General features: G+C 39.1%; 1 protein-coding gene across 4 annotated transcripts in view; it reads left to right on the forward strand.

Moving 5' to 3' along the window:
* The window catches only part of LOC127572797 (hyaluronan and proteoglycan link protein 1-like), a 108,035-nt gene extending 88,274 nt beyond the window's left edge, over positions 1 to 19,761 (forward strand). For all 4 annotated transcript variants that reach the window (XM_052020430.1, XM_052020429.1, XM_052020431.1 and 1 more), the window contains one exon: positions 13,804 to 19,761. In XM_052020430.1, the coding sequence (XP_051876390.1) occupies positions 13,804 to 14,090 (287 nt within the window). In that variant the 3' untranslated portion in view covers positions 14,091 to 19,761. The remainder of the gene's footprint in view (positions 1 to 13,803) is intronic.
* The last annotated feature ends 228 nt before the right edge of the window (positions 19,762 to 19,989 follow it).

Raw genomic sequence — 19,989 nt, forward strand, 5'->3', positions numbered from 1 at the left:
GACTGAAATTGCAGAGCAGAATCAGAATCAGGTTTATTATCACTGACATATGTTGTGAAATTTGTTGTTTTGTGGCAGCAGTACAGTGCAAGACATAAAGACATAAAAATTACTACAAGTTACAAAAATAACTAAATAGTGCAAAAGTGCAATAACGGGGTAGTGTTCATGGGTTCATGGACCGTTCAGAAATCTGACGGCGGAGGGGAAGAAGCTGTTCCTGAAACAAAGGATTGTGGGTCTTCAGGCTCCCGTACCTCCTCCCTGATAGTAGTAATGTGAAGAGGGCGTGTGGTGAAGGTCCTTAATTAAGCATGTGAGTTCAAATCCCATTGTAGAAGTTTTAGAATCTGAATTCAAGTGTAAAATGCTGAAACCAACATAAAAATATCTATTGCAAGTGTTGGAATGTCATAAAACCCATATTGGTTTATTGCTGTCTTTATGATCACAAGATCACAAGACAAGGGAGCAGAAGCAGGCCATTCGGCCCAACGAGTCTGCTCCAAGGAAAGGGAAATAGAAATGAGAAATGGGGAATGGGGGAAGAAAAAAAAACCTATTCTAATCCCAATTTACGGCCTTATCCCCATATCCCTTGATATCCTGACTATTTAGATATCTACCTATCTCTTCCTTGAACACCCCCACTGATCTGGCCTCCACTGCTGTACGTGGCAAGGAGTTCCACAAATTCACCACCCTCTGGCTAAAGGAATTTTTCCTCATCTCTGTTTTGAAACTACCCTCTAATTCTAAGATTGTGCCCTCTGGTCCTGGACTCACCCACCAAGGGAAACAGCCTAGCCACATTTACTCTGTCCTTTCCTATCAATATTTTAAATGTCGCTATGAGGTCCCCTTTCATTCTTCTGTACTCCAGTGAGTACAGTCCAAGAGCCAACAAAGGCTCCTCATACGTAAGCCCTTTCAGTCCTGGAATCATCCTCGTAAATCTCCTCTGAACCCTCTCCAACATCAGCACATCCTTCCTAAGATGTGGGGCCCAAAACTGCGCACAATATTCCAAATGAGGCCTCACTAGTGCCCCGTAGAGCCTCATTAACACTTCCTTACTTTTATACACTATACCTCTCGAAATGAATGCCAACATAGCATTCGCTTTCTTTACCACCGATCCAACCTGGTGGTTAACCTTTAAGGTATCCTGCATGAGTACCCCCAAGTGCCTTTGTACTTCCGTGCTTTGGATTTTCTCTCCTCCTAGATAATAATCTGCCCGCTTATTTCTGCTTCCAAAGTGTACAACTGCACAGTTCTCTACATTGAATCTCATCTGCCATTTCCTTGCCCATTCTCCTAAACTGTCTAGGTCCCTCTGCAACCTTCCTATCTCTTCAATACTCCCTACTCCTCCCCCTATCTTGGTGTCATCCGCAAACTTAGCCACGAAACCATTTATTCCATCATCCAAATCGTTAATGTACAAGGTAAAAAGGAGCGGCCCCAACACCGACCCCTGCGGCACACCACTAGTAACCGGTAACCAACCAGAACAAGATCCTTTTATTTCCACTCTTTGCTTCCTGTCAACCAGCCAATGCTCCACCCATTCTGTTATCCTACCCGTGATTCCATGACCTCTCATCTTATTAATCAGTCTCTTGTGAGGCACCTTATCAAAGGCCTTTTGAAAGACTAAATACACAACATCTACCGCCTCGCCCTTATCCACCCTACCTGTGATTTCTTCAAAAAACTCCAATAGGTTGGTCAGGCAGGATCTTCCCTTCACAAAACCATGTTGGCTAGGACCTATCTTGCCTTGCACCTCTAGGTATTCCGTAACCCCATCCTTGAGGATAGATTCCAATAACTTTCCCACCACGGACGTCAGACTAATAGGTCTGTAATTTCCTTTACGCTGCCTCCCACCTTTCTTATACAACGGAACTACATTTGCGACCCTCCAGTCCTCCGGAACCACGCCGGAATCTATCGATTTCTGGAAAATTATCGCCAATGCCTCCGCTATCTCTAAAGCCACCTCCTTCAGAACCCGGGGATGTACCTCATCCGGTCCGGGAGACTTATCAGTCTTTAGCCCATTTAGTTTTCCTAGCACCTTCTCCCTAGTAATCTTAACTGAACTCAATTCCATTTCATGAGACTCCTGACTAACCGGCACATTGCTGATGTCCTCCACGGTGAAGACCGATGCAAAATATTCATTCAATTCCTCTGCCATCTCTCTATCGTCCATTATAATATCTCCTGCACCGTTATCAATTGGTCCTATATCAACCCGTGTCTCTCTTTTACACCTTATGTATTTAAAAAATCTCTTAGTATCCTTTCGAATGTTATCTGCCAACTTCCTTTCATAATTCATCTTTTCTTTCCTAATGACCTTCTTAGTTTCTCTCTGCAGGTTTTTAAAAGCTTCCCAGTCTTCTGTTTTCCCACTAATCTTTGCTTCTTTGTACGCCGCCCCTTTTGCTTTTATTTTAGCCTTCACCTCCCTCGTTATCCACATTTGTGCCTTTTTTCCATTCAAAACCTTTTTTCTTGGAATATATCTATCCTGCAATTTCCTTATTTCCTGTAGAAATTCCTTCCATTTCTCCTCCGCCGTCCCTCCAGCCAGCTTACTCTTCCAATCAATTAGGGCCAACTCCTCTCTCATACCATTGTAATTTCCTTTGTTCCACTGAAATATCGATACACCAGTTATCAGCTTCTCCTTCTCAAACTTGAAACTGAAGTCAATCATATTGTGATCACTGGTTCCCAGTGGTTCCTTTACCTTTAGTTTCCTAATCACCTCCGGTTCATTACACAGCACCCAATCCAAAACAGCCAATCCCCTGGTGGGCTCTTCAACAAGTTGCTCTAGAAAAACGTCCCTTAGACATTCCACAAACTCACTCTCCTGAGTTCTACTGCCATTCTGGATTTCCCAGTCCACCTTCATGTTAAAATCCCCCATAATTATCTTCACATTGTCACTCTGGCATGCTTTTTCTATCTCAAACTGCAACTTATCATCCACTTGCTGACTGCTATTAGGGGGCCTATATATGACTGCTACTATTGTCCTTTTACCCTTGCTATTCCTTAGCTCCACCCACAAGGATTCCACCTCCTCTGACCCAATGTCCTTCCTTTCTATCGATTTTATATCGCTACTAACCATCATGGCCACACCTCCCCCTCTGCCTACCCGCCTATCCTTCCTATACACTGTGTACCCCTGGACATTCAGTTCCCAATCACATCCGTCATAAAGCCATGACTCGGTGATTGCCACAATGTCGTATTTATTAACCTGTAGTTGTGCCACTAGGTCATCTACTTTATTCCTAATGCTACGTGCATTTAAATATAGTATGTTTAGTCCAGTATCTGCTATTGATTTTGTTGTACTTCTATTGTTCAGCAGATTATCCTGACTTTTCACCTGTCTATCCTTCTTACCATCTTCACTACATACTACCTTAGACATGTTCCCATATACCTCATCCCCTATCCTAACATTCTGTATCCTAACATCCTGACTTGTTGTACTTCTATTATTCAGCAAATTATCCTGACTTCTCACCTGCCTGTCCTTCTTGCCATCCTCATTGGACTTGTTTCTATAAACTTCCTCCTTTACCTTAGCATCTTGTAACCTAACATCCTGGTTTCCATACCCCTGCCAGATCAGTTTAAACCCTCCCACTAAATTAAACATTCCCGCCAAGATATTGGACCCTTTGGAGTTTAGGTGCAACCCATCCTTAGCGAATAGGTCATGCATCCCCCAAAAAAGGTCCCAATTATCCAAATTTATCAAATTATAATTATCCAATATTATATGGAATGGAAAACTATTCCCCTTACGTGGCCTGTCTTAACATAGCTCCAGACCCAGACCGAAGTGGTTAACTTCTCTCTGAAGTAACTCAGGAAACTGCTGTTATGTCAAAATAATGCAACTAGGCATGGACAATAAATGCCAGCTTTGGCAGCAGTATGCATGCAATCAAACAAAACCATACACTGCTGTGTTTAGTATCTACTTGAAATATTCTATGGATTATTTTTCTGCTGTAATGGGTGCAGGAGTAATGAGCATTTGGAAGCAGTGAATTAAATAAGAGGTAATAAATATGTGGTACATACCTTATACTATGGTAGTAGCTTGTTGATTTGTTGAGAAGTTTACTATACACTGTAATATTGACTGATAACATCAGCAGAGAAAATGTTCTTCATAAATAATTCCTATATAATCTTCCCCTAACATGAATGCACTGTTATTTAGCAATAAATTGGCAACAGTTCTCTCCTTGTGTATTAATTGAGAATTGTGATCAATTTTCTGGATTGGAAATTATATTTGCATAGATAGAGGATTATGGCTGTGTACGGAGTCTAGTCACTAGTGGAGATTTCTGCTGTATCTGTATTAAGATCATTTTCTTCACCGTCTTTAGAAATGGCTTGGACAAAGGCATCAAGAAATGTATACGTCTTGCTGTTGATTCCAAGATGTGAGGTCTGAGGCAGTGTAGTTTAAACTTAGGATGAAGTAGACTGATTGAGATACATTATGGAATTGACGCAGGCTTGGCAAATATCGTTTGTAGTGTGAATGAAATCTGTGGTATAGATTTCAAGAACATGTGATGACCATGTGTGCACTTCACCTATTCAGCATGACATTGGATAATAAGAGTGGAAGACGAACATTTCAAGTTACAGAAAGTAAATAGCAGCTGCAGTTACAAATGTTATCACAGTTTCCTCGTCCTTAATTGAGTACTTTTGCAGGTCAGTGAAGAACTTCTCAGAATTTTGTAATAAATTGTTCTATAGTTTATTTTCTCTGTTTGCCTTCCTCTAGCAGTAGATTGAATAAACAGGATTTGGTATCTTGTTAGAAACTCTCCTCTGGATCTACTCCAGAAAATCAACATCATACTCACCATTGAGAGGACCTGATAATCCAACCATTCATTCATTCATTCATTCATTCATTCATTCATTTATTTATTTATTTACAACGCGGTAACAGGCCCTTCTGGCCCAACGAGTCCGCACCGCCCATTTTAAACCCAAATTAACCTACCCGTACGTCTTTGTAATGTGGGAGGAAACCGGAGCACCCAGAGGAAACCCACGCAGACACGGGAGAACATACAAACTCCATACAGACAGCGACGGGAATCGAACCCCGATCGCTGGCGCTGTCTCCAACAGGCTGGATGAACCAGTTAACCATTTCCATTTGTTTTTATGTATATTCCGTGTAACTGATGGTCAAATTGATAGGATTAATTTAGCAACTATTAAATACTGTACTAGCATTTATCTTCAATTATCCTTTCACCTACATTGTGTCCCCTCTGACATTCAGTATACCTTGTAAGAAATCCGAAGAAAACTAAAGAAAAGTAGATTTGTTTGCATTTTTTCTCCATCGGAAAGCATAGTAATGTAAAGGACAGCATATAAATGAGTGTTAGCGTATGTGGGAGCCCTGAGTTTGGGTGATGCCTTCCTTCTTTACGGTTAGTCATCTGAGTTTTCAGTTGAATTTCCAGCTTGAAGTCCTGAACTGCCCTATAATTGCCTTTACAGTGGTACAATTAGTACATGGAGATAAATAGTCAGTGGTGTAGATGAAGAGTGACTGTTTAATTAAATTGAGAGATGTCAAGATGCAGAGCAAATTCAGAAACAGAATGCATTATCAGTTTGGATATTAATACTAATATGTAACCAGGATATTAAAAGCATAGAAATAACATCTGTCACTGTAATGTCTGTAAGGAGCTTGGATTAACTCATACTACCAGACTGCCAAATGTAAACTGATAATGAAAAGCCCAACCATTTTCAATGACGTGGACTTTTATACTGGTTAGTGGAAGTCATTTGGATTTGGCAAAAACTATTTCCTTAAAGATCCTGGGATTGCAATTTGAAATAATTGTGTTTGCTTGGTTTGACGACAGTTGCAAGTTAGGCAACCAGTGACTAATTGAACAAGCGAGTGCCAGAATGAAAGTGAAGCATTGTACATTGTAGTTTTTGCTATCTATTGGAAGCAGAAACAAAGTGTTAAACTAATCCTGTTTTAACAGGAAATTATTATTCATTTAATTAGCTCAAATGTTAACTTTTCTGTGAATGAATTTATTAAAAAAACAAAGCCTGCTCCATGGCAGATTTCATGACATGCATAAGTCTGGCAGGATTGCCAAGATTGCATCTCCATAGATTTCTCAACTTAACTTTCCTCAAAGGAAGATGTGAGCCTGAAATAAATATTCTGAAATATAAGACAAAAAAACATTTCAGCACAGAAGGAGCCCATTGTGTCTGTGCCAGCTCACTGCTTGGTCAATCCAAAACTAAGCTTTTGTTCTTTTCCATAGCTCTGTTTCCCTTCATTTCTTCTTTCCCTTGAAGATGCAATAATATTCATCTCAAGCAACTGCCTGATCGTTGCTAAAAAGCATTTCACATACCCCATTAAATCTCTGCACAAAGGAATTTCTTCTAACGTGCTGCTTTGCTTTATCAAAATATATTTTGTTTCTCATCTCGAGTGTCATCCTATAATAACAGCAGTAAACATGTGTTTTAGGACGGCAGAATTTAACTCTTTAACAATCACATAGTAAAAATGATTAATATATAACCTGACTGTAGTCATCTACTTAAAATCATTGCAATATTTTTGAAATGGTATTTATATTTCCTCTAACTGTACAGAATCAGATGGAATTTGGATGCATTAAATGTTAAATCCAATCTACAATTCAAAATACAAGGTTAATGGCAGGACTCTTAGCAGTGTGGAGGAACAGAGGGATCTTGGGGACAACGTCTATAGATCCCTCTAGGTTGCTGCACAGGTTAATAGGGTGGTTAAGGTGGTGTATAGTGTGTTGGCCTTCATTTGTTGGGGTATTGAGTTCAAGAGCCAGCAGGTAATGTTGCAGCTCCATAGAACTCTGGTTAGACCACACTTGGAATATTGTGTTCAGTTCTGGTCGCCTCATTATAGGAAGGATGTGGAAGCTTTAGAGAGGGTGCAGAGGAGATTTACCAGGATGCTGCCTGGACTGGAGAACATGTCTTATGAGGATAGGTTGAGTGAGCTAGGGCTTTTCTCTTTGGAGAGAAGGAGGATGAGAGGTGACTTGATAGAGGTGTACAAGATGATAAGAGGCATAGATCGAGTGGACAGTCAGAGACTTTTTCCCAGGGCGAAAATGGCTAACGTGAGGGGACATAATTTTAAGGTGATTGGAGGAAGGTATAAGGGGGATGTCAGAGGCAAGTTTTTTACACAGAGAGTGGTGGGTGCGTGGAACGCACTGCCGGCAGAGGTTTTGGGGGCAGATACACTAGGGACATTTAAGAGACTCTTAGATAGGCACATAAAGGATAGAGACATGAGAGGGAAGGGTTAACATTTGGGATGGAAGGGTTAGATAGGTATTAGAGCAGGATAAAATGTTGGCACAACATTATGGGCGAAGGGCCTGTATTGTGCTGCAGTGTTCTATGTTCTATGTTCTACAACAGTGCTAACAAGATTTAAATACATAAATAGATTTACTTTCTAAATGTAATAATGCAGACATAATCGTTGAAGAACCATGAAAATATTATGTCTAGAACCAGAGCCGACGTAAATATTCACCAACAAGTGTTTTAAGAGTTAAGAAATAACAACCTCATCCGAGGTCAGTATGATTAAACCTGCTGTATGGTATGCAGTTGAATTTCAGAGCTGTTGCCACATCTTTATAATATGTTTAGCATTACCAACCCTACATATCAAGAATTTGCAATTATAATATAGCATGATAACGATGTTTGCACATGGCCATGCAGTTGGCAATAAGAAGCATATTGATGGGCAAGTCAGTTGGGCAGAAAAATGATAATTGAAATTAAAACCAGACAAGTGTGAGGTGGTACATTTGAGGAGGCATAACAATGCAATAAATGTACAATAAATAAGAGGGTATACATCCCTCCCCACCACTGGTGGTACCTACAGGAGGCGCTGCCTCAAGAAGGCAATATTGATCCCCACCATCCGGGCCATGCCATCTTCTCACAGCTACCATTGGACAGGAAGTACAGAAGCCTGAAGTCCCACACCACCAGGTTCAGGAACAGCTACTTCCCTTCAACCATTCGGTCTTCCACCAACTGGCAAAACCTGAATCACTGCAGTTTAGCAACACTATGACCACTTTGTACTACAATGGACTTTTTTTTTGTTCTAATTGTGTTCCTTCATATAAAAATTATGTTTAATTTATGTTTTTCTTGTGAATGCTGCTTATCTGATGCTATGTTCCTGTGATGCTGCTGCAAGTAAGTTTTTCATTGCACCTGTGCACACGTGGACTTGTGCAGATGACAATAAACTTGACTATAGGCTGTACAGAAGTGGTGTGAACAAACATAGAAATCTTGGAGAGTTCATCCAGAGACCCTTAAAAAATAGCACAATAGCTGGAAAAGGTGATAAAAAGGCATATGGGATTTTTTCCTTTATTAGCCAAGGTATAAGAATTTAAGAATAGGGAGGTGGTGCAAGAACCTTGTACAAAACCAGTCAGTCTGCAATCTGAGTACTATGTGCGGTCCTGGGTAAGATATTACACAAAAGATGAGACTGCAATAAAGAGGGTGCAGAGCAAATTTACGAACATCTTGGCAGGACTGGAAATTGTTTGTTATGAGGACATAAGTAAGTAAATTCTGGTTATTATCTTTGGAACAATGGCAACTTAAGGGAGGCAATTGAGGTACATAAAATCATTGGAGGGGCAAGTTTCACAAAATTCATCTTACCTGTGCATGCTCACTGATGAGGCTAATTTTACAATGTTGCACATGACCATGGGTAACTAATCAGCAAATGGGCAGATAACCTTTCATGAATATTTTAAGAAAAATCTTTGTCACCTTCCTGGAAAAAAAATCGAATAGAATTTGAGAGTAAACTGGAAGCAGATTGCAAAACCTACTAATGTATCTTAAAAGAGATTAGTGAAATTAAATATAGTTCCTTTATAGGCATAGGTGGGAGAAATTATAAAGGGGAACAAGGAAACCATGGAAATATTAAAGGGATAATATAAATCTTTACAATAGAATACACAAATCTCAAACTAGTGGGGAACCAAGGACGTAAGGGAAATGAAGAACTTATGAAATTAGATGAGTAAATTGGTTTATTATTGTCACATGTACCAAGGTACAGTGAAAAACTTTGTTTTGCATGCCATCCATATAGATTATTTCATCACATTAGTACAACAGAAAAGCAATAACAGAATGCAGAATAAACTGTTACAGTTACAGAGAAAGTGCAGTGCAGGCAGACAATAAGGTGCAAGGCCATGGCAAGATAAATTATGAGGTCAAGAGTCCATCTTATTGTACAAGAGGTCCATTCAATAGTCTTATAACAACGGGATAGAAGCTGTCCTTGAGCCTGGTGGTACGTGCTTTCAGGCTTTTGTATCTTCTGCCCGATGAGAGGGAGGAGAAGAGAGAATGTGCTGGGTGGGTGGGGTCTTTGATTATGCTGGCTGCTTTACTGAGGCAGTGAGAAGTATAGACAGAGTCCAAGGAGGGGAGGCTGGTTTCCGTGATGTGCTGAGCTGCGTCCACAACTCTGCGGTTTCTTGCAGTCACAGGTAGAGCAGTTGCCATACCAAGCCATGATGCATCGGGATAGGATACTTTCTGTGGTGTATCTATAAAAATTGGTGAGGGTCAACAGGGACATGCCAAATTTCTATAGCATCCTGAGGAGGTAGAGGCGCTGGTGAGCTTTCTTGGTCGTAGCGTCTACGTGGTTGGACCAGGACAGGCTATTGGTGATGTTCACTCCTAGGAACTTGAAGCTCTCAACCCTCTCGACCTCAGCACCACTGATGTAAGCAGGAGTGTGTACACTGCCCTCTTCCTGAAGTCAATGACCAGTTCTTTTGTTTTGCTGACATTGAGGGAAAGGTTTTTGTCATGACACTATGCCACTAGGCTCTCTATCTCCTTCCTGTACTCTGACTCATCGTTATTTGAGATTTGGCCTACTACAGTGGTGTCACCTGCAAATTTGTAGATGGAGTTAGAGCAGAATCTGGCCATGCAGTCACAAGTATATAGGGAGTAGAGTAGAGGGCTGAGGACACAGCATTGTGGGGCACCAGTGTCGAGAATAATCGTGCCGGAGGTATTGCTGCCCATCCTCACTGATTGCGGTCTGTTGGTCAGAAAGTCAAGGAAGACAAGTGTTGAGTCCAAGATCTAGGAGTTTGGAGATGAATTTGCTTGGAATATAGTATTAAAGGCAGAGCTGTGGTCAATAAATAGTAGTCTGACGGAGGGATCTTTAATAACCAGATGCTCCAGAGGTGAATGCAGAGCCAGGGAGATGGCATCTGCTGTAGACCTGTTTCGGCGGTAAGCAAATTGCAGTGGGCCAAGGTTGTCTGGGAGGCTGGACTTGATGCGTGCCATGATTAGCCTCTCGAAGCACTTCATGATGGTGGATGTCAGAGCCATTGGGCGGTCGTCATTAATGTAACTAAGGATATAATATTTGTTAAATTAATTCAACTAAAAATCAACAAATTCCCCAGGCCTAAAGCCCTACTTCTGGATTTTTAAAAGCGGTGACTGCAGACATAGTGGATGCATCAGATTTGATCTTTCAGAATTTCCTAGGTTTAAAAATGGAAGGTGAATGCATTGTTCTGCTATTCAAATGTGAAAACGGCAATCTATAGGCTAATTATCCCAGCATACGTCATAGGGAAATTGCCAGAATCATTTGTGAAAAAGATAGTTACGGGTAGGATTAAAAAATGATTGAGCAGCTTCAACATGGATTTATGGAAGGAAAATCATGTTTGACTAATCTGTTAAGAGGTTTTTGAGATTGTATCTGGCAGAGAAAATAAAAAGAAAGCAGTTAATTAAGTCTATGGATCCTGGCCTTATGGTTTACCCAAGGCAAACAAGAGTCATCTTCAACAGAGTCACTTCCTTCTGTGCAAAGGATATTTCACCTCCTCTCTACCTGAAAATTGTTTCATTTAAATATTTAATTATCCCCTATGCCTTGTCATTCTAACTAGCAGTAGATGTTTGTTCCAGTAACAAGAGTCATTCGAAGGCCTAGGTCTCCTACAGATAGAAACATTTCAGATAGGTTCAGTGGGAGATACTTAACCGGTGCTAAAGTAAATCCTGGAGACAGAGGAGTTGTGGTTGTATATTACAGCCTTAAAGTACCACAGTCTCCCCTTTTCACATTGAAATTCTGAGACTGGTAGGTACTTTAACCACCAAACAGCAGGCCCCTAATCTTAATTAAAGGGAGTGTCAGCATTAATGGGATTGTAAAGCTGTACGTTCAATTTCCAGCTTTATGATACCACTTCAGTCAGGTTAAAATGCATAAAACAGTCTGTTTCTATCTCCTCTGTTCTTTGTCATATATCTCCATAATTTTAAACACTTGCAAGTCATTGTATAATCTCCACTAAGCTAATAAAAGCTGCCACAGGTTTTCAAGATTTCCTTTGTAATTGTATTTCCTGATATCATCAAGACTATAACCTTGCTGTTGACTCAATGTCCTTCCTTCAAGTTCGAATAGATAGCTGATAGAAATGACATTTAATGCAACATGGAGATCTAGACATCGAAAATGGCAAAGAACATCTGAACCTGCAAAGCCAGCGACCTAATGAAAAGTAACATATGGAGATAAGGAAAAGTTTTAACCATTTAATCCAATTAAAATCATCTGCTTATTTATACTTAAGATTTTGGTGATCCATGTCTGTGGGATTTCGGAATAATATTTCTTAGATGCAGATGATAGCATTTCTTGCATCAGGAAATGGGCCTTAATGGCTACCCAGACCAAAAGACAACATTTGCCCCTCAAATGGAAAGAAACCAAAACAAGAGAACATTATTTTTGATACAATAAATATATTCTGGCACTTACTAAAATTTTGCTTGTAACCATTTCTTTAAAACACTTTACAATCCCTGCATTATGGAGGTGTTGCATTTCTAGAAATCTGTCTGTATCACGATTTTCCATAATGTTAAACCCTATTTCCCATTATAAGTGGAGGTACATTCCTGTGGGATGGTTTTCTCCCAACAGTAATGATGGTACCACAGCTGCTGGTTTGATGTGGGGTGGGGGTGGAGGTGTTTAAAAGATTGCCCTGTCAGTTCCCAGAGCAAACCTGTTAAGTGGCCAGCAGATGTATCTGGAGATACAAGTGGCTGCAGATGCTGTAGCAAGTCGCATGGCTTGAGCTCTTCTACAACGTTTCTCTCCAGCATCAAAACTTTGTAAAATATCAAGTTTTACATCCAGTGAAATTCCTTAACGTGGCTGTTTAGGTTTACAACTTGCACTTAAACTTGCTGGCCTGTTTCAGACGTCTTGAGGGTAATTAATATGGAAACCACTTGAAAAAAAACTGCTAGACAGCAAAATGAACCTACTGCACTCAAACAAGTCACATTATCTCCATATGTGTCAAGAAATGCAAGTTGAAAAAAAATAGACAAAATTTGTTTTTTCTTTCATATTTTGTGTTTATTTATTAATGTTTTTATTAGTTTTTTCCCACATAAATTCAATAAGAGTGAATTTTATTCACAGATTTGTGAATTCCATAGGGGCAAATTTCCTGAACAGCCTTATCACAGGGATTGCCAATATTTTAAAACAATAAATCTTTTAAAGGTGCATAAGGTACTCTGGTTAATGATTTTAACAATACCTATCTCCTAAGTTATTGTAATTGGTAATTGGTTTATTATTGTCACATGTACCGAGATACAGTGAAAAACTTTGTTCATCAGTACATCGAGGTAGTACAAGGGAAAAGCAGTAAGAGAATGCAGGATATGGTGTTACAGTTACAGAGAAAGTGCAGCGCAGGCAGACAATAAGGTGCAAGGGCCATGACGAGGTAGATTGCGAGATTAGGAGTTCATCTTGTTCATACTAGAGGTCTATTCAAGAGGCTTATAACAACGGGATAGAAGCTGTCCTTGAACCTGGTGGTACGTGTTTTCAAGATTTTATACCTCAGGCCCAAAGGAAGGGGGTGAAGAGAGAATGTCCGGGGTAGGAGGGGTCCTTGATGATGTTGGCTGCTTTCCCAAGTCAGCGGGAAGTGTGGACAAAGTCAATAGAGGGGAGGCTGGTTTCCGTGATAGACTGGGCTGCGTTCACAGCTCTCTGCAATTTTTTGTAGCTTTGGGCAGAGCAGTTGCCATACCAAGCTGTGATGCATCCAGAGAGGATGCTTTCTATGGTGCATCAAAAAAATTGGTGAGAGACACTGGGGACATGTTGAACTTCTTTAGCCTTCTGAGGAAGTAGAGGCACTGGTGTGCTTTCTTGGCCATAGTATCTAAGTGGCTGGACCAGGACAAATTGTTGGTGATATTTACACCTAGGAGCTTGACACTCTCAACAATCTCCGCCTTAGCACAACTGATACAGACAGGAACGTGTGCTCCACCCCACTTCCTGAAGTCAATGATCAGCTGACATCGAGGGAATGGTTGTTTTCATGACGCCATGCCACTTAGGCTCTCTATCTCCTTCCTGTACTCCATCTCATTGTTGTTTGAGATAGGGCCCACTACGGTGGTGGATTGTGATGCGAACAAATATATTATGTAGGTTACAACAGTGTCTGTACTTCAGAGGTACTTTGGATCTGAATTCTTCTAACTGATTTATCAATTTTAAATTCCCCTTAGGACGATTCTACTATCTGATTTACCATCGAAAGCTCACCTATGGCGAAGCCGTGCAAGCTTGCATCAGAGATGGATCAAAGATTGCTAAAGTCGGTCAAATGTATGCCGCCTGGAAGTTGCTCGGTTACGACCGCTGTGATGCAGGTTGGCTAGCTGATGGCAGTGTCCGCTACCCAATCACTAGACCCCGGCGTCGGTGCAGCGAAACTGAGGCAGCTGTGCGTTTCTCTGGCTTCCCCGATAAAAAGCACCGGTTATATGGTGTCTACTGCTTCAGAAGCAACTGATAATTCATGTTAAAGCTTAGTTGGAGATGAGTATTATTTTAATTCTGCACATGTGAAGGATGTACTTTCAATAATATGAACTCATGTTACCAAAACTGTGATAAAAAGATTTTTTCTTACTGTACAATGCCATTTTCATGCAAGCCAAAACATTTTTTCTTTGTTGTAATGTATCATACAATCATTAAATATTAAAAATAATATAATTTTTATAGGAAGTTGTACCAAGATTTAGCATCAATTTGCCTTTTTGTTTAAGTAGCATTCAGCAAAAGCTACCCTAAACATTGTTCCGACCAAAAGATGGACTATTCAGGATTGAGTGGGGCATGCCATAGCTGGACATTAAGTATTGTAATATCATTCATTTACAAAATGAGCATTTCTCAGGCAATATTTTAGTTTATTTGTGAAATATACATTCAGGATTCATCTTGCTTTGTAAACTTTCTAAAATTTTGCCGCTTCAAGAAAGTTGAGCATGACAGTGGAGAAAGATGATGTGACACTCTAATTCCCCACAAGAAGCTAATAACTTGTCCAAAATTTAACTTGCTGATCAGGCTGTTATTGATATTGCAAGCTTTTGCAACACCATTAGAAACCCTTAGTATTCTAGTTATGCCAGAATTGTTTCATGTTGGACGTAATGAATCTACCAGCTGAATTTTTGTTGTTAAACACAATGCATGGTGCACATTTCCCCTACTCCCTGGACAAATAATTGAAATTATTGCGCTGAAGAATGAATTGTCCAAGAAAAGCAATAGCTTTTTTGACTTCTTCATATAACTCAGCTGAAGGCCACCTGTGTTCTTCAAACAGAGGACAAGCTGCCCTTGAAGAGGCATTTTGTGTGGGTGTCAGTGAGCCTGTTGCATCAGTAAACAGTAATCAAGTGCAGTTAACAGCCCTTTCCAGGTCTTGCTGTGCACATATTCCACCAGGTAATGAAGAATTCATCAAATAAAGTACAAGTTCTGCCAGTTTCAGTGTGTTAGTAGATTTTATATCAGACAAAAGCAAACCCCTTCCTTGAGGTGACTGACTTTTTTTGTGAGGAATGTTATCATTTATTAAGGAACTCCAGTAACAGGAAATCACTGATGGGGTACATTCATTTTCTTGTTATGCAGCTGAAGAAATTACATCGATCTGTTATTTTAAACAAACATTTGCGTTCTTTCAATGGTATATTTATAAAGGGCAGAATTGCCCTTAGTTATAGTTTCTTGCATTTAAGAATTAAAACTATTGTGAGATCACTTTAAAAAATTAATTTCATTTCCAAACACCTGTTGGCTGTACTCGCTGGCAAAACCTTGGATTCACTGTTAAATCCCACACAAGTCGAAGATTATGAATGCATTCCAACCCCAACTTCAGAGCAGGGAAAAGTGCATGGAAGTTAAAAGATCATTCATAAACAAGCACATTATTTAAAGCTTAAAAATAAGGCACAAGGCCATAAATCACACCAATCAAACCTATGTAGAAACTATAACTGGGTCATCTTGCCCATTTTGAAACATGTTCATACTTGGATGTTGGCTCATGAGGACAATATACTTTGGATGTTCCAAAATTTGGTGGCCAATGTTATTGCTTCACAACCTCAGAGTGGTACGGCAAGTAAAACCATTGCCTTGCAGTGCCTGAGGCCAGGGTTCAATCCTGACTTTAAGTATCATTTGCATGAGGTTTGCACTTCCCCGCTGACTGTGTGGATTTCCTCTGGGTGCTCTGGTTTCCTCCCATGTTCTAAAGACATGTGAGTCGGTAGGCGAATTGACCACTGTAAGTGTAGCTGAGTGATAGAATCTGGGGGGAATTGAGTGGGGAGAATAAAAAAATGAGGTCAATGTGGGTTGATGTTCTATGCACTCAGTAGGCCAAGGGGCCTGTTTCATGTTGTATCTCCATGAGTTTATGAATTACTTTCTGTGTTGTTTAGTTTTGAATCTGTGCTCTTGACATTAACTTCAGTAATGAAATACTGAAGCACATCATCAGTTGTGATTCCATTCCGATGCAAAAAGCAGTTTCTAGTAGGAATAAAAATCTTAAGGGGGACCACACAGTCTGCTTACCGGGACAACTAGGAGCTGAGAGGGTGCAACCATGAATGAAAATAAAAAGTTGGTGGTGGTTTATTGCAACTTAGCACATTGTTGATTTATTGAAGAAGTAGAACAATAGCTGTCCTTCTAAAAGACAACCTTATTCAATGTCCAAACTCGAATCTAAAACTTTGACAAGGATTCACATAATTTGGTTCTTTACATGAATTATCAGAATGGTTTGATAAACATAGAATTATCTAATGAGGTGAATTAATAAGAAAGTGGTGCTTAAACTGAAAGTCCCAATGAGTTCAAAGAATACTGCATTATAAAGGGCCAAGTGTTTATATGGTTGAACTTTTATATAAAGCAATTCCAAATGTGCTGTAGCTTACTAGTTTTGCAACTTCCAAAGCAGTTATATTCCAACGGAATGCATCATATTTAATTATCCCGTGAATGCTTTTTGTTTTCCTGTTTGTGTCTGATTATTTATTCCTATTTCTGGTTTTAACCTACTTCATTTTTAGGGTGAAAAGTTAATTAAATGCATAGCTTTTGTGGTGATTACATTCACAGCTGTTGCTGATATCACAAGAGTTTACTAATTGAGGTTCATTCTGACCTGTGGTTCACATCAGTCTGTTCCTTTGATTGTCAGGCTTCAATTACATAATATCATGAGGGCATAAAGGAGTATAAAGGCATGCTAATTTAGAAAGAATACGAGTCCAGCAACATCTTTAGGAACTGCCAGTTAGCTGACTCTATACCCAATGAGAAGAGTATGTATCACCCACTCACCATCCAGTTGTACCCGAAAATTGCATCTGAGCCTCACAACTAGCATAGGATGCAAATCTAATTAGGCAACTGCCTCATTTTGGGACAGGAGGAATGATCTTAAAGAAATGTGGCCCATTGAACAATCAAGTAGTGTGTGCCTCAGAAGGTCAGTAAGTGATAAATGTCCTTTTTTATTTTAAAAAAAAGATATGTTTACTACCTGATTTGTAAACAGGGGAGGTAATATAGACACAAATCAGTTGCAATATTACATTGAAAAGGTAGGCAATACTGAGGTGCAAGGTTGTGGTGAATGAGAAATGAATAGTTGCCTTCTCTGGCATTGCTCTATCAAAGTTGTTGTGGAATGAATTCCTTTATAATATGTGGCGATGCCTTCAGCTGCCAAAGTCCTAACCATTAATAACAATCCCCTAAACATCTCCACCTCTCTTTATGACAGTTTAAAACCTACCTCTTTAACCAAGCTTTTAATCACCTGCCCTATATCTCCTTGCGTGTGATACTGTCACATTTTTAAAATAATGCTCCTGTGAAATGCCTTGAATTATTAAAGGTGCTACATAAATGAAAATAGTTATATTGTTAAAATATGCATCAAGATGGCTTTGGTAAAGAGTTGAAATTGCCTGTTAGAAAGTGTCCTTTTTTTCCAGAAAAGTTAAGACTTGATCTGGGGATATTGTTTCTCGGATGTGGAAAGGAAAATGAAGAGTTTTTAAGTTGGATGAATTTTGTCTTGGACAGAGATAAAACTGAGAATGTTTCGCAGCTGCTTGTGTGTGTAAGAGTTCGTAATGGAGTGATTATGTTCTACCCATTCTTGTTTTAAACTCGTGTACAGTCCAGTAATATTACACGCTAGAAAGGTCCCCAAGCTTCAAGTGTGCTGTGCAATTTTATTAGTTTTCTGATGTGGCCTCTATTTACACTTCTGTATGTGATCGACATGTTGTGCATGCAATGCCATTAGCTGGGCAGTGCATGTGTTTTGTTTTTGCAAATATTATGTATTCCACATCTTTTTTCAGTGAGACATTGCAAACGCTTTGCTTAGGGTTTGCCTGGGAAGTATTACTGTACAATGAATGACTTTACAGAGATCTTTCTGTTAATTTCAAGGTAAATTTGTTGAAGAACTCAGGAAAGCTATCTGAAAACAAAACTGCAGGGCAGAAAAAACATGTGATTAGCTATATATTTGTGTCACTGTAGCATTCCTCATATATCATGTTTCTGTAACAACATAGAAATAACAATATAACGTCTATAAGTTACTGAATAGAACTGCTACTCTTTCTTAATTAAACAAGACAAAGTTTCTATCACCAATGAGTCAGTTCAGTTATCCAATAGAGCAGAAAGCCATAAGTAGGAAGCTATGGAAAGGAATTTAAATTGACAGTTGGTTTAGAGACTTACGACAGAGAAAGTTACAAATTGTATTAAGGAGTATAGTCCGATACCTACCGCAAAGGATTAGGCTGAATTTATTACTTGATTTCAGTGATTGTCATATTTCCTAAGCTCATCTCAAATCTGTCTGCTTCTCTGAAATATAAAAGTATAGTTTTTTTTTAACCTGTTTAAATGTGTACTGTATATGGATAATTGATGGTATATTTTCCTATGTGTCGATTGGAACATATACGCTTAATTCCAATTTAGATTTAGTTCTTTTAACTTCTCTAAAACTATATATATTAATTTTTTGAGTTGGAGTAAAAGACCTAACAATGCACACCAATTTTTCTGAATGATATGCATTGTTTAAGAATTCTTGTATCATTAACTGTATGAAACATATATGGTTCAATGCAAGCATCTAGTTCAAGCTTAGACACAGATTCATGCAGGGATCTCCAGATCAATGTAGTATCAATGCCACCTTATTCTTTAACAGCTAAGTATCGCACCTCACACATATTACTTTTGGTCGGATGATAGTTTTCAACTGTACATTGAGTATACAGTCCAGCATATAGATTATTCAGATATAACTCACCATTAGCAAGCAATTTCTGTTTAATCTTGTGAAACAATGACAAGGTAAAAGTTTGTTGCTGACTCTTGTTTAAAATAGTGCCAAGGTTTGCTGCATAAGTCTTGCCCGTGGGAAAGATGCTGGCTTTTTTTTTTGCTGACTATATTTTTTTCTGCTCCAACATACTGCAGTATTTTGTCAATCTGTGTTATTCTTAATTAACCCTCAGAACGGAATACTTTACTGCAGCCTGCAATATTCGACAGAAATCTCATGTAACAGAGGAAGAAATTGTAAATTCATTTTTAGAACATGTGCATCAAACAATTTGTTTTAATATCACAAGATGTTTCTCATGCTGCTGGATGCCGAGAGTCTTTCAGGATTCAGTGGGCTTTGTGCTACCTTACGTGAATAGAATTTATAATATGCTTTTATGTTTGAATGCCATCCTTGCATCTATTTGCACTGTACTGCATTAGTACTATTAAGGTGTCCTCTAGAAAGTTACTAAAATACATTAACAAATGAAGCAATTGATTTAATATAATGTAAATTGTAGCATAACATGGAAAGTTAGGTAATAACCCCAAAGATCAATACTTGAATGGACATATTTCAAGTATAAAAGTAACCTTTTTGCATTTTGTGACAGGAGCACAGCAATGCTAATTAAAAACGTGAAACTAATCCTTGAGTGTTTATTATTGTGCTATTTTATCAAATGAAATAATGTTCTCTGTTTTCAAAAACGTTCTCATTAAAAGATCCACAGTAGTGTACTTCAGACAATTTGTGGGGTGTTTCTGTGTACTGTATTCAGCATACATTCTATGCACACAAGGGGGGGAAAAGGAGTGGATTATGAGTGCTCACGTTGTTGTTAATGGAAAAAGTAATGACCTTGAATGGTTGTCGTGTTACACCAATGAAGCAGCCAATTTGATGGGAGCTTGTCCTTGGATATCCACTTATTTCAGAACTTGGACCCTTTTAATATTGGAATCAAGGTCCCATGAGATGCATATTCCCATTTTAGGTTGGA

The sequence above is a fragment of the Pristis pectinata genome, chromosome 7, assembly GCF_009764475.1.
Source record: "Pristis pectinata isolate sPriPec2 chromosome 7, sPriPec2.1.pri, whole genome shotgun sequence".
Classification (NCBI taxonomy): Eukaryota; Metazoa; Chordata; class Chondrichthyes; order Rhinopristiformes; family Pristidae; genus Pristis; species Pristis pectinata.